The 13,258-nt window shown below is 52.8% G+C and overlaps 3 protein-coding genes across 3 annotated transcripts; 1 reads left to right on the top strand and 2 right to left on the bottom strand.

Moving 5' to 3' along the window:
* Positions 1 to 3,823: 3,823 nt before the first annotated feature.
* SMAC4_06858 (uncharacterized protein) lies at positions 3,824 to 5,417 on the bottom strand. The gene is made up of 2 exons (XM_003349035.2): positions 5,147 to 5,417; positions 3,824 to 4,892 (listed from the first exon to the last, which is right to left on the bottom strand). The coding sequence occupies exons 1-2, from the start codon at positions 5,298 to 5,300 to the stop codon at positions 4,558 to 4,560; spliced, it is 489 nt and encodes a 162-aa protein (XP_003349083.1). The 5' UTR covers positions 5,301 to 5,417; the 3' UTR covers positions 3,824 to 4,557.
* A 582-nt stretch (positions 5,418 to 5,999) lies between these two features.
* SMAC4_06857 (uncharacterized protein) lies at positions 6,000 to 8,536 on the top strand. The gene is made up of 4 exons (XM_003349034.2): positions 6,000 to 6,355; positions 6,432 to 6,814; positions 6,984 to 7,061; positions 7,325 to 8,536. Exons 2-4 carry the CDS (start codon positions 6,764 to 6,766, stop codon positions 7,838 to 7,840), a joined length of 645 nt encoding a protein of 214 aa, XP_003349082.1. The 5' UTR covers positions 6,000 to 6,355; positions 6,432 to 6,763; the 3' UTR covers positions 7,841 to 8,536.
* Positions 8,537 to 8,976: 440 nt separating this feature from the next.
* Positions 8,977 to 13,232, bottom strand: SMAC4_06856 (uncharacterized protein; the record flags this gene model as incomplete). Its single annotated transcript, XM_003349033.2, has 1 exon — positions 8,977 to 13,232. One exon carries the CDS (start codon positions 13,230 to 13,232, stop codon positions 9,348 to 9,350), a length of 3,885 nt encoding a protein of 1,294 aa, XP_003349081.1. The 3' UTR covers positions 8,977 to 9,347.
* Positions 13,233 to 13,258: the final 26 nt, after the last annotated feature.

Here is a 13,258-nt window from a genome sequence, read left to right as displayed (position 1 = left end):
CGGGGAGAGCTCAAGTGGATCCCGTCTCCTTCTTGCTCCTTCCGATTGAATGAAACAAAGAGAGGGGAAGTTGAATGAAAAAGCATATGATATGATCCCATCGCCACAAAGCGGATTCTCGACGCTCCCATGTCTTTGCTTTTCGATGAAAGTCGAATTGCTCGAACCCATAGCAGCAGATTAAACTGTCGCAGCTCATAGGTATGGTGAGCTGAGTGAAACTCATTCCAGAAACTCCATGTTCTGTCCGTCAAGTTCATTATCTCTTCAGCTTTTCCTCTGCCCCATGCAGCTCCAAATCCGTCCCCTCACCACGGCACCTTTCTTATCGCATCATCAATTGCCCCACCAAGGGGTTTTGGCCGTTTGGGTAAAAAGAGGAAGGCAGGTCACTCGGAACGCTCCGCGCACGCCCCGCAAACCCGGCAATGATACGCTATCCAGGGGCAACTGTTGGGCAAGTGTCCTTGACAAGGTAGGTAACCTTCCTTTTATCGACTGGGCCGAGAATCTATTGAGTTGTCAGTGAGTTCGTGCTTTTATTAGCGTGCGGTCGGCAATCTTGATACCCCGTTGTTTTGTGACAATTCGAGCTTAGCATCGTCGGGCGTTGGTGGATTGACGAGCCGAAGAAGCTGTTTCCGTCCGGTTTTCCTCAACACCTTCTCGAAACCACGACTATCTCCGTCGTACCCCGTACATGTGAGTCTTAGTATGTAGTGACATGTTTGAGCAGAACCTTTGCAGGACCACGGACTTTTTGCGAATTGTTTTCCCCAAATGGCAGTCTTTATTCGAGCATTGCGCAAAGGCGTTAGTTAGGTATGTGGGTTTCTTCCGCAGTGCACATGTATAAGCAAACCCTTTGCAAGACCACGGGCTTTGCGAATTATTTTCCCCAAATGGGAGTCTTTATGCGTTGATTAGTAGGATCAGGTAGGTATGTGTTCCCGAACTCAAACACCTTGACAGTCGCCAAGACTTCGTTGAGTTTGTCACAACTCCAACTTTTTGGTAAAAGGAGCTTCGAAACGAAAGACGAATTTCAAAAACTTCAGCTGCACTGAGATATGTACGGTGATAGTTCTGAGTACGCTGATTTCCTGTCCGCAATCGTTTTTTTCGTATCTCTCCATTCGGTGGAGATACGAGTGAATGAAATCTTGCACTTTTCGTTTCAAAGCTGACAATCTCAACTAAGTCTTGGCGCGCGCCAAGGCTGTCAAGGTGAATGAGGTCGGGAATGGGTGTCAATTGTGCAGCTTACGTGCTTACACACCACTGTTGTGCTTCTTCCAGCTTATGCAGGTATTGTGGTACCAAGGGAAAATCCGGGGAAAAAAATCAAATCCGTGATCCGCAGCAAAAAATGTCATTTCACTACGGCTACATACATGATGCTCCAGGAGGCGAAGGCAACACCGCAAGCTGTATGATTCTTTTCAGGAAAAATCCCCAATTCTGAGGCAAGCCCGCACGCTGCCCGGCTCTTACTCTTTCCTTGGACGCGACATGGAGATACCTTATGTATGTGGCCCAGAAAGCATGGGAATTTCCAGGTGGCTGCAAACCCCAAAACCGATTTTCCCGCCGAGTTCGGTTTCTATGACGGTATCTCCGTGGTTACACACAAAGCCTGATTGATCTGTGCCGCCCGAAGCATTGAAGCGCTGAAGTGAAGTGCTGAATAAGGTCTCTCGTCAAAGGAACGGTGAATACATACACTACATCAGGTAAGCGGATAGACCAATCCTTCGATATGAGAATATTGGGAAAGAGAGAGAGGGAAGAAAAAAAAACTCTCCGGCAAGTCCAACCCTTAAGGTTTGACGAGGTCGATTTGGGAAAATATCTTATCAATAGCAACTGCGGATCTTCCTCCGCAAAAGGAAGTCAATAAAGTTGAACCCTTATTTAGTTTCTTTTTTTTTTTTTGGGGGGGGGGGGGGGGGGGGGGGGGGGGCATTCTCCGAACGTGTGGCTCGCTTCGGCTCCGTGCTGATCGGACGGTGATCCGATCCGGATCTGTTAGCCATTCAGGACAAGGGGCTGAAATGGGAAGATGGATGGCGAGGATGGGTGTGTGCGAGCAGAAGGGAGTTTTTGATGCCAGTACCTCAAATGACTTCTATTTTCTTGTTTCCCTGTGCTCCACGCCATGTCGAACGGCTTTCCGATACAGATTCAATTGTGTTGGCGTCCCTTTCAATCGCCTCGGTCTGAATTCATTATGATTACGCAGTTCAGCTTCCCTCCCTTCGTTTGTTTGTTTGATCAATGAGCTCAAGAATGGATTGCCGCGGCCGGCGATCAATCGAGCCCTCGCTCACTCACTCCCTCCCTCAAACTTCCTCCGGTCCCCTTTCCTAACTTTGCGGTCGGAAACACCGGGAGAGAGACCAGAGAAGACGAGGTTGTATTTTGTCCTTGTGATAATGTGAGACGATGAGCTTTGATCAACGATCTTCTCAATTACCTGTGGTGCGGCTTAATAGTGAGTGACCTCGACTGGAATGGTCGTCTGTCTGTCCACATACGTAATCTTTTTCTTCTTTTTTCCCTTGGTCGGTTCTTCTCCTCTCATCCACATTGTCTTTTCCGATGGTCATCCTAGGATGCCTTGGATGGCAAGTGATGCGTGCAGGTCTGTTCTCAGCGCATGTACCGCGGTTCTTGTGTATTCGGCATATGGGGAAGAGCCTTGGACGGCCTAAAAGCATGAGGGCGTTCGACAAAAACTGAAGAAAATTAAAGCGATAGCCCATACCATCCACTTCCCGTACGTGTGATATCTTGTTCTAGCCGGAAACACGCAACCGTTAGCAGACCTGGAGTAATTACCCAACAAGGAAGATGTCGTGCCTCCGCGGTGGAAGAAAATCGCGTTCGGAAACGGGCCCGGGGGGTTACAACACAGGCCGCAGTGGACGAGACATCGCAGACAGTGAAACTCGCGTCGTGAACGAGATTGTGGGGTTGGAGAGATATAACGGCGGCGACACTTCCGCGGAGTCGTGAGCCGGCGCAATGGCCTGGCATTTTGCAAATTGCGGTTGCAAATACCATCCCGATGCAGTTAAGCAGAGGTGGATGGAGATGGAGTGCCAGTGTGGATGGTGTGGTGGCGTTCGCTTACACTATGATACAGTGTAAGGTGTGACGCCGTCGGAGCCAACCATGGCTTGGCTCTGGGGCATTTGACCATTCAGGAGGCTCGGAATGTGTCTCATGAAAGAAGAAAGGAAAGAAGGTAACAGTGGTCACGACCGTTCGGCTTCCCCCGCATAGAAATTCCACTCGGTTGCTTGCGAACCTAAAGGACGGGAACGCGTGCAGAGCCTCCCGCGGCTCAGCTTGGGTTTAGAACTACAACCTAATCTCCCCGTCGACTCCATCTGTCATCTGCTAGCCTCGCCTTTTTCCACATCTCCTGTTCTTTTCTTGTCTTGTCTATTGTTTGCTTCCCACATGGCACTACTCCTCTTGATGGAGCCACCTTCTAGACTTTCATGTTAACTTCCCGCTTTCCACCTCCGCTGGTGGATAAGAAACGTCTCCCACTTGTGACCCCCAATCTCACACCTCCATTCTTCATACTAAACTTAGCAACTTTCCACTTTTAACGCCATCTCCTCTCCAGCTTTACCCACGACTAATCCACGATATCCTCCACTACCTGTGGAGTTCCCAACGGGGATCAACTGGGCAACTGACGACGCTTGCTAGGGGAAGACTAATGAAAATGATATAAGGCCGGACACCCCTTGCCCCCGAGTCTTCATCCGAGTTCGTTTCATCGTTCATCGGACTCTCACAATCTCTCGAACATATCGTCATCTTTATTCTATGGAGTTGTGTCTGGGGCCAGTGTAGCTAACCGAACCCAGATCGACTTACACTGCCTTTCTCCAGTCTTCGCGGCGTCGTCTTGAGCTATTACACATACATATATTTGGGCCATACTGTACAATTGCCAAGCGGCATCCTGCATCGGTGCATCGAGCTCCCGAACGACGAATTGGGCACAAGTTCGGTCTAACCTAGCAACCGACCTCTTCTCCGATGTCTCACGGACGATCGCAGGATCCGGTGGATGCTCGGAATCTCGGCGCTCAGGGTTCGGCCATCCGCTCAACATCACATCCAAGGACCCGATGCCGTGACGTCGTCCCGGTTCCGTCCCGCATCTAACAGCCTCTTCACGTCCAAATCTGATACACCATAACACATCACACCAACGCGACGCACCAATCTCGTGATCCCGCTCAAGCAAGAGAATCCAACATGCCATGGTCGATCTGCATCGAATGCCTCTTTCTAGGTGTTGCAGCGCCTTCTAAAGGATGATGAAATTTTCTTCTGTTGTTGTCCTTCCCAACAAAATGCGCTTTCCGATCCCATATGCACCGTTTTGAATAACCAGCCATGTGTATGCGTTTCTATAACCCTTCCGGCCCAACTCCAGAAAAACCCCTCAGCACACCAAGAGAAGCTCCTCCCAAAATTCCCTGACTTTCATATTGTTTCTTTGTTGTTTTCTATCCGCTCTGGATCCCCTTAGAGGACGGGATCCCAGGTTCCCCACTGGCCCTTGACGACACCCTCGACGTCGCTCGTGACCCAACCGCCATAGAAGTCACCGGGCTGGGGCTGGGCGCGCTCGCCGTCGACATAGCACTCCCAAGGGGAGGCATAGAAGGCAAGGTAGCCCTTGATGGCCTCATATCCCTTCGCGGGCTCGTTGTAGGCCCAGATTCTGTTGGAAATGGTCTCGGCGGCGGAAATGGGGCTCATGATGGAGTAGTATGTGGCGGTACCCTTCCACTCGCAGAAGGTCGACCTGGGAGTAGTCGCGAGGGGGAGGCGCACGAGCGAGGGAGGAATGTAGTAAGCTGCCGACGGGGAGGCATGAGAGTTAGTGGACGGTTTTCGCAAAGCATTCACGGCAGAGTCACGAGTTGAGCTGGAGTGACGCAAGACTGAGCGACAGGACATCCACCATCAAAAAAAGGGTGAATCGGACACCATATCAGCGGCGTGGACCTGGCCGTGCTGGGTTCTGCGGTGGATGTCGGGACGGGGTGTAACGCTGGAAGAATTACCCGACGTGGAAACGGGGACTGCGGGAAGAACGGGGTGGACTAACTGGGTGGATGATGGGTCTCCAGAACCCAGTACGCCTCACCAGGAGGGACGTCGGCGATGAGCTGACCATGCCACTTGATCTGAATGTGACGGGGCGCCCTCTCGACCAGCGGGGGGCGCGGGAAGGTCTGCACGTTGAGCTTGCGAATCGACATGATGCCAATGGGTCGTGTTCCAAGCCGAGCTGTGGTGGAGTGTGGTTCCTAGCTGAGTGGGAGGCCCCAAGAGAAAAGGAAAATGGATACCAAGTCTAGAGTCTAAGAGTTTGTTGTAGGAAAAAAAAAAAGAAATTGCCCAAGACAAGAAAAGATGAAATGGAGAAAGAAGAGGAGCGAGTCAAGCCGGAAAGTCTGGAGTCTGTGGTCTATGGTTCTGCTCTAAGTTTTGTCCAGAAAACGAAAAACCCTTCAGATGCTCGGGGGCGCGCGAGCCACGAACAGCCCGCAGGAGCCACCGATAAAAAAAGTTATCGGAAAGACCTCTGTAGCCAGTCTCAGCCCAGCGAAGCAGCTCAGTTTCCTTCCGTAGTCCGTTGCGAATGGGCGGGACTTGGTTGCCCGTGCACAGTAAGCTAGAGGTACTGTGTGGCTTGAATGCCTGTCCGCGGACCTGCCATCCCTTGCCGTTGCCGTAGCTCCCAAAAAACCCGCGAGGCCGAGCCAGTTGGCTCTCCCTGTCCGCTCCTTTTGCTGCTCATCTTCTGGCTCAAAAGGGCAAAAAACCGCTCTCCGTTTCTCTCCACCGCAACTGCCGAGACCGTTAGAAGATCGAATCGCCGGTTCCGTTCGGTGAAAGAGATCAATGCGGGCCAGCAGTGCAGACCGCCCAACAGCGAATGAGGCTCGCTGTTTACCGCTCAATTGGCCAGCGAATGTCACTCTTGGTGCCAAGCGGGCACCCTCTTGAGATTTACGGCACACTGGCAGTCTGGCACACATGCTAGGGGGCTCACCAGCCACAAGACTGCGTCATAGCGTGGAATCCGTGGAAAGCGCGGGCAGGGCGGGGTGGCAATGCAGTGGCCCCATATATCGCCAGGCCTCCTATCCGGGCGAATCATGGGTCCGTATTTCGGGCGATTACCTCGCGCTGACAGCCTGCCAACCAACGGACCTCCCGGATCTTCCCAACCTGAACGTCTTCCCGTCATTTTGAACCCTGTCGTGGTTGTGTCAGGCTCGCCAGGCTCCAGTTTCCCGTGCTCCATTCTGTACGTCGCCGTCCACAGCAGCCGCCCAGCACGCAACAGCACAGCAGGCACTAAAAGCTAGCACTGACTTACGTAGCACTAACTAGGTAGCAGTGAACATTCAAACTCGTCGAAAACGACCAAGATATCGATCAGGTATTCCATTGTCGACACGTGCGCCATCTATACCTTACACCTATTCGACCGACCGATAGTATTCCAGTCGCCGGCCATCATTCTTCCGCCACGAAAACCGTACCTGCGATAACCTACAATCGGATCCTGCTCCCCAGAGCCAAAGGCCACCGCTTCACTCCATTCGCTGTCCCCGCCGAGTCCTGCGTAGTCACCGACCGTCACCCCGACCCTAAACCCCCCACCTCTTTCCATTAGTCCATCGCCGACAGACCACCTCACCGCGAAACCACAATGGCGAACCGACAGCTTGCTAGAGACATGCAAGTCGAGTTTCAAGCCCGCGTATGTTCTACTATCGTTCCGCTGTTGGACCTAGGCTGTTCCTTGCGTCCGTGGACCATCCCTTGCAGCGTCGCCTACCCTGCTTGCGATCTTCCATAGATGGCATGGAACCATCAGAGAATCATGTTGAAACATGGATTAGCTGCTAATGACCATCACGGACTGGCAGTTCAACGCCAAGCAAGCACGACGTGAAGCGCAGAAGGCTCTCAAGCAAGACAATGAGTTGAAGAAACAGATCCAGAATGTTGGTCAACCTGTCCATTTCCCTCTTCACCCTTCGGTGTTCGTTGGCCGTTGTCCCGCAATATCTTCCTGGCCTGGCGTTGTCCCTTCTTACCTAGACGGGTGCGCATCCGTAATCTCTATATCATCGTCACCATCGATATTGGCCAGCATCGGCTTTCCATGACATGATTCCTATCTACCATATCGAACACACCCATGCTATCATGTCACCGCACTTGCAGGAAACGCCCAAACTAACAAGTCATGGTTGTTCTTCTCTAGCTTCTCAAAAAGGGCGAAACCGCGCAAGCCGCTCAAAAAGCCCGCATGCTGCTCGCCAAACAAGCCATCGCCCAACAAATGGACCAGGCTGCCGACATGGCCGAGCTCAGCGTCGCCCAGATACAGGCCAACAACGCCATGAACCGCATGACCTATATGATGGCCCAGTCGTCCAAGACCATGTCGCGGGCTCAGCGCAGCGTGAACCCCGAGAAGACGCTCTTGACGCTGGAGCAGTACAAGCAGCAGAACGAGGAGTACGCCATGAGCAACGGCATCTACACGGACGCCATGACGCAGAGCACCAGCGTGCAGGTGAGCGACGATGCCGTGCACGAACTGCTCGGCAAGCTCGCAGACGACGCCGGATTGGAGCTGGGGCAGGAACTGAATAAGGCCAGCGCCAGCAAGGTTGACCCCAACGCTGCTGCCCAGCAGGCGGTGAGCCAGACGGCCGAGCCGACTCCGGAAGAGGAAGATGCCCTGCAACAGCGCTTGCGAGCTTTGCGGGCTTAAGCCGGGTAGACTTTCGGGCCGCTTTCTTCATTCTCTTAAACTTTTTCGGGAGAAGAAACAGCGAAGAAAAAGAGAAGGAACGAACTGGAGAGGTTGGATGAATCGGGAGAGGCGGTTTAGGTGGGTCGTTCGTCCCGCTGTCGGGATACGTGGGGTGAGGTGGGATCGGCTACTCGGCGGAGGCTCCAAAGGGCGGTGAAGCCGGGATGGTCGTTCGATTTCGAAAACGCATGCCGGGTCGACGGAGATATGTACGACTACGTACAACGGGTATTGATGACGCAAAGGATCATGAAGAAGAACAACTCAGACAGTCTTCTCTTCGTGGCTTTTGGGTTCTTCAAACAGATGACGAGGGACATGAACGGGACTGAGTATCTGGGGGCGGATAGCGTTTTCCGAGGGAACAACAGGTCACCTCTGAAGTGTGGGATTTTCAAAGCAGTAAACTGTACCTATCTGATATGGGGGTCTCGTTTTCCCTCATTCTTGCAGTGCTGCTATGGCTCAGTTACTGGGTGCTGGGATGATGAACATTTGTCACTTTTTAGTTATTGGCGTTTTCAGGTATAGCAAGATAAACTTCATTTTCCCTTCCTTTTCTTCTTCCTTTATCTATGCCTTCCTTCCCGCTCGCTCCTACTGCAGCAGGACTGCATCGCTACGTTACACGTCAACGGGCTTGGGTGGATGGGATGATCACCAGGTACGCGAACCTACACTATTTACATCGTGCATTGTGCCACCCCCAAACCTCTAGGGAAAGGTTATCTTCCTGATCTTCTTTGTAACTGTATCCCGAATTACATCCGACTTGAATGAACAATTGTCTCGCTAACAACCAATACATATCATGTATCCAAGTCCCTTTGGGACTGGGCTTGTAACAGTATGTAGTTTCTTCAGCTCATACGTGTAGTGTATCTGCCATATGCCTCGGCTCGGTTGAGTGTTTGAGATTGACCACAACTAGTGACTGTTTACTTTGGGACGATCGAGGAAAAGGGGGTGGCAACTTAGTCAAGTCAGCCCCTTTTCTGTCCTCCTGAGTGTATGTTAAAAAACGACCGGGTTTGACATCTATGCCGTGAAACTTATGAGAAACACGCAGAACACATTCGTAGCATTTTGTTCCTTGAATTGTTGCTTGAGATTTCCATGAAATAAAACTAACGCTGTTCGAGTTGGGTATCATTCATCATGCTTTTTGCATTCTGTCACCGAGTGATTGTAATCCTCAGTACATACAGAACCCCAACACAAGATGAGGTAACCACGGCATCACCAGATCTTATTTCACGCTCTTCAAAGTAGCTCGCAAAAAAAATGACAAAGAAGACAAAACACAAAGCCGCTTGTTGATCCCATTCCATACGCGCAACGCAACGCAACGCAACCCCTTTTTCAAAGGCTACCAAGTAAACCGAACCGAACACAGCCCAAATCAACTCAATCAACCTAAACATCCATCCACCCATACATACACACACACATAAGGCTGGATCGATCACATATACAAACTAGCCACAGCCGTGATATCCCTCTTGATCAGCTCCTGCGTCGTCGCCATCTTCTGATACAGCTCCGGATCACCAATGATCCTCGCCGCATTCTTCACCTCCCTGCACGTCTCATCCAGTCTCGAGATGGTGCGCACAATGGTACCCTCCAGCACATCCGTCAGGTTGGTAATGTTCTTGAAGCTCATGCCTCTTGCCCACTCGTACACGACCTCCATCAGCCCAAACCTAGGCTTGCTCGCGAAATCGGACCCCTCATCCGACGATAGGATTACCTGGTGCAGCGTTTGCACGGCGTTGACCTTTTCGGAGAGCTCGATGATGGTCTTTTGCCCCCGCTCCAGGTTGGAGGTGAGATTGGGCACCATGTCGGTCTTTTCCTGGAAGACGAAGGCGGAAAGCAGGGCGGCGATCTCGGCGGGTTCGTAGTCGGCGAGGACGTTTTCGAGGATGAGCTCGGTGAGCACAAGCTCGTCGCCCGAGTGGATCTCGCAGGCTACCTTGCCCTTGAGCTGGATGCGGCTGGCGTCGTCGATGAAGGAGAGGTCCTTGAGGACCTGGATGCGCTGCTCGTAGTCGGGCAGGAGCTGCAGGTTCTGGTTGGAGAGGGACTGGCGAAGTTCGTCGATCTTGGTCTTGATCAGCCACTGGTCGTGACACATGGCGTAGTGCTTAAGGAAGTGGTCGCAGTCGACGGCGGGGGATTTGGTGCACTTGACCTCGGCCTCTCGCCGGCGGGTGATGATCTCATGGATAGACAGCGATTTGATGCGGCTGAGGTCCATCTCGTCCCAAATGGGCGTGGTCCAGGATTTGCAGATTTGGTGAAGCATTTCCTTGGCCTTGGTGTAGACGTCGCCACCGTTGAAGATTTCGGGAACAATGTTCCTGGTGATATGCTTGGTGAGACAAACCACGTCGCTGAGAGGGATGTGAGTGGTCTTGATGTAGATGTTCTTCTTGTGTGCCGGCAAGGGAGTGTACCACTTGGCCAAAGTCGGGGTGAATGGCAGGAGATCGGTATCATTGCGAAGCTCCCTGCCGGTCTTGATTTCAAGCACATGCAGTGTCGGGTTGGCAGCGGTGCCCGCCTTGCTAGGTCCCTCAGCAAGCAGTATTCCTGGGGTTCTAACGCCCTCCTTCATATAAACAATGAGGCGACCAGGTGTGAACAGTTTACGTCCAACTGGGATAGCCAACAGGGCGCGGTAGAGCTCTTCCGTAGCTACCTTGAAATCCTCTCCTGCTTGATGGCACTCGTCCATGTGGATGTCGCAGATCGGGCATGAGTCTCTCTTGACCTTGGCCAGATCGGCCTCGGAAAGCTTGACTGCCTTTTCATGCTCCGGGAGAAGTTGCTGAGTAGCATGCTCTGAGAAGGAACGCTTAATCATCTCCTCTATCTTTAGTGCTTCAACCCGGAGAAGGTTAAGGATCATGTTGTAAGTCAAACGGAACTGTGAGCGAAGCTTGCTTGGCTCGCCAAGCATCATTTGCCTGAGATCAGTTACCGGAGGGGCCTCATCTCCGCCAGGCGGTACAATGATGACACAACCAACTGTATCAAGACCACGTCTTCCAGCACGACCAGCCATCTGAGTGTACTCGCCAGGTAGGAGATTGCGGAACGAGTGGCCGTCATGCTTTCTGTAGCCAGAGAAGACCACCGTCCTGGTCGGTAGGTTCAAGCCCATAGCAAAGGTCTCGGTGGCAAAGAGAACCTTGACCAGAGTCTCCGCAAACAAGATCTCGACCATCTCCTTCACAATGGGTAGCAGGCCACCGTGATGAACAGCGATACCTCTTGATAGAAGTTCGCGGAGGCGAATGATCTGCGGCAACACCCTGTCTTCGGGCTTCAACCGAGCAATCGACCTCTCGATGATCATATGAATGTGACTCTTCTCCTGCGCGGTGCAGAAGTCTTGGTTGCTGAGTGCATCGGCGTTTTCTTCACATCTCTTCTTGGAAAAGACAAAGATGCAGGCCGGTAGCAGATTTTCCTTCTTCAAAAACTGCACGAGATGAACCCACAGGTTTTTGTCCTGAGCAGCAGACGTAAAGCCTCCTTGCCGGCCAGTCCGGCCCATGTGTCCGGGAGCGTGGCTTGCACGCGGTGGCCCACCTCTTCCACGTTGCTGGCCACCTCCTCTCGCGCCTCCTCGTTGTTGGTTAGCACCCCTTTGCGCACCTCCACGACCCCTCTGGTTCGCGCCGCCGCGCGCTGGTCCTGTTGGGGCCTCAATGGCCTTGGGAGGCTTGTCTTTGCCTTGGATGGAAAGATTGGCTTCCTTCCAGCCAGTCTCGAGGAACTTCTTCTCCGCGTCCACAATCTTGTGGATCTTCTTGCCAGCCCAGAGGTAGTGTTCCAAGGGGACAGGTCTCTTGGGCGTCGAGATGACATAGATGTCCTTTTGCTTGGTCCTACCAACCCACGAGGCGAACTCGTACGTGTTGGGGACCGTCGCGGACAACAAGATGAGCGTAACGTGCTCAGGGAGCATGATGATGACCTCTTCCCAAACCACTCCCCGCTCGTAATCGTTTACGTAGTGGACTTCGTCAAAGATGACAAATTCTACATCACGGATGAGATCCGCTCCACGATACAGCATACTCCGAAGAATTTCCGTCGTCATAATGAGGCAACTGGCTTCGGGGTTGATCTGCACATCGCCGGTCAAAATACCAACCTCGTCGAAGGTCTGCCTGAAGTCTCTGAACTTTTGGTTACTCAGCGCCTTAATAGGGGATGTGTAGATAGCCTTGGTCATGTGCTTAGCAGCCAGTGCGATAGCGTACTCGGCGACCACCGTCTTTCCGGCTGATGTGTGTGCCGCGACGAACACCGAATCGCCATTCTCGAGGTGATAAACAGCCTCCTTCTGGAACGTGTCCAGCTCGAAAGGCCACTCCCTTGCCATGTCTGGCACCAACTCCCTAAAGTTGGGTATCTCCCGCCTAACATCGACCATATGTGCCCACTCCCGACCAGCTTTTCTAGCGCTGGACGCCGCCAGTGTGCCACGAGGTTCGAGGGCAGGAAATTCGACAGGCAATATGGCGTCGATATCTTCCGAGTCGTCTTCGTTGTCTTCACTCTCTTCTCTCCTGACACCATCGACCTCGTCCTTCTCGTCTTCGCCTCCGGGAGCGTCCTCGGGTTCCTGGCCAAGAACATCTTCTACTTCCTTGGCTTGTTTCTCGCTTTCGGCGTCGGCGGTCTTCTTTCTCTTGCTCATATCAATACCGCGCGATAATCCTGGCGCGACTTCAAGTAGACCACCCTCAGCAAGAGTGATGACCCTCTCCAGCTTCTTCTTGCTCTCTCCCTCATCCGCTGCGGCGTCCTTTCGTAGTTGATCGTCCAGTGCTGCAGCAGATTCAATACCCTCCAGACCACCAGGGGCGAAGGGAAAGAAGCCAGCTCCGCCACGCACGAACTCGGACTTGCTGGCTGGCTTCCGCGTCATGGATGTACTCGTCTTGGCAGTGGCATGCGAGGCTGGCACGGTGACGTTGCGATATCCGGTAACGCGACCTTCGAGGCCATGACGCTGGAAGCGAGTAACAGTACGGGTCTGTGTAGGAGCGATGCGGAAGAGGAGGGAGTGGTCGACGGGCGTGTCCCAGCGTTGCTGGAGGCGATTTAACCATTCTGTCGAGAAAGTCGTGGACGGCGTCAGGTATTTCTTCTCGAGTTCGGTGCGTTGCGCTTCGGGGTCGGTAGCTTCACCGTTTCTCGACTCGTTCGGACTGATGCGATCGAAAAGGATGTCGTCGATGGGATCGAAGGAGGGAGTGCCATCGCCATTCTCGGCATCGTCGTCGAAATGCAGCTTGGCCATGGCTTCGCTGAGATCGGACGCCATGTTGGGCGATATGCGTGTGCCAGATG

The sequence above is a fragment of the Sordaria macrospora genome, chromosome 1 (genome assembly GCF_033870435.1).
Source record: "Sordaria macrospora chromosome 1, complete sequence".
Classification (NCBI taxonomy): Eukaryota; Fungi; Ascomycota; class Sordariomycetes; order Sordariales; family Sordariaceae; genus Sordaria; species Sordaria macrospora.
Note: the sequence above shows the minus strand (reverse complement) of the source record. Positions and strands in the feature narration are given on the sequence as shown.

What these genes read in the sequence shown, in the direction of transcription:
- SMAC4_06857 (XM_003349034.2), top strand. Translation starts at nt 6,764, where the DNA reads ATGGCGAACCGACAGCTTGCTAGAGACATGCAAGTCGAGTTTCAAGCC. An exon ending in AAGTCGAGTTTCAAGCCCGC is followed by an intron (nt 6,815 to 6,983) that starts GTATGTTCTACT and finishes ACGGACTGGCAG; the next exon opens with TTCAACGCCAAGCAAGCACG. An exon ending in TGAAGAAACAGATCCAGAAT is followed by an intron (nt 7,062 to 7,324) that starts GTTGGTCAACCT and finishes GTTCTTCTCTAG; the next exon opens with CTTCTCAAAAAGGGCGAAAC.
- SMAC4_06858 (XM_003349035.2), bottom strand. Translation starts at nt 5,300, where the DNA reads ATGTCGATTCGCAAGCTCAACGTGCAGACCTTCCCGCGCCCCCCGCTG. An exon ending in GGAGACCCATCATCCACCCA is followed by an intron (nt 4,893 to 5,146) that starts GTTAGTCCACCC and finishes CCCCGTCGGCAG; the next exon opens with CTTACTACATTCCTCCCTCG.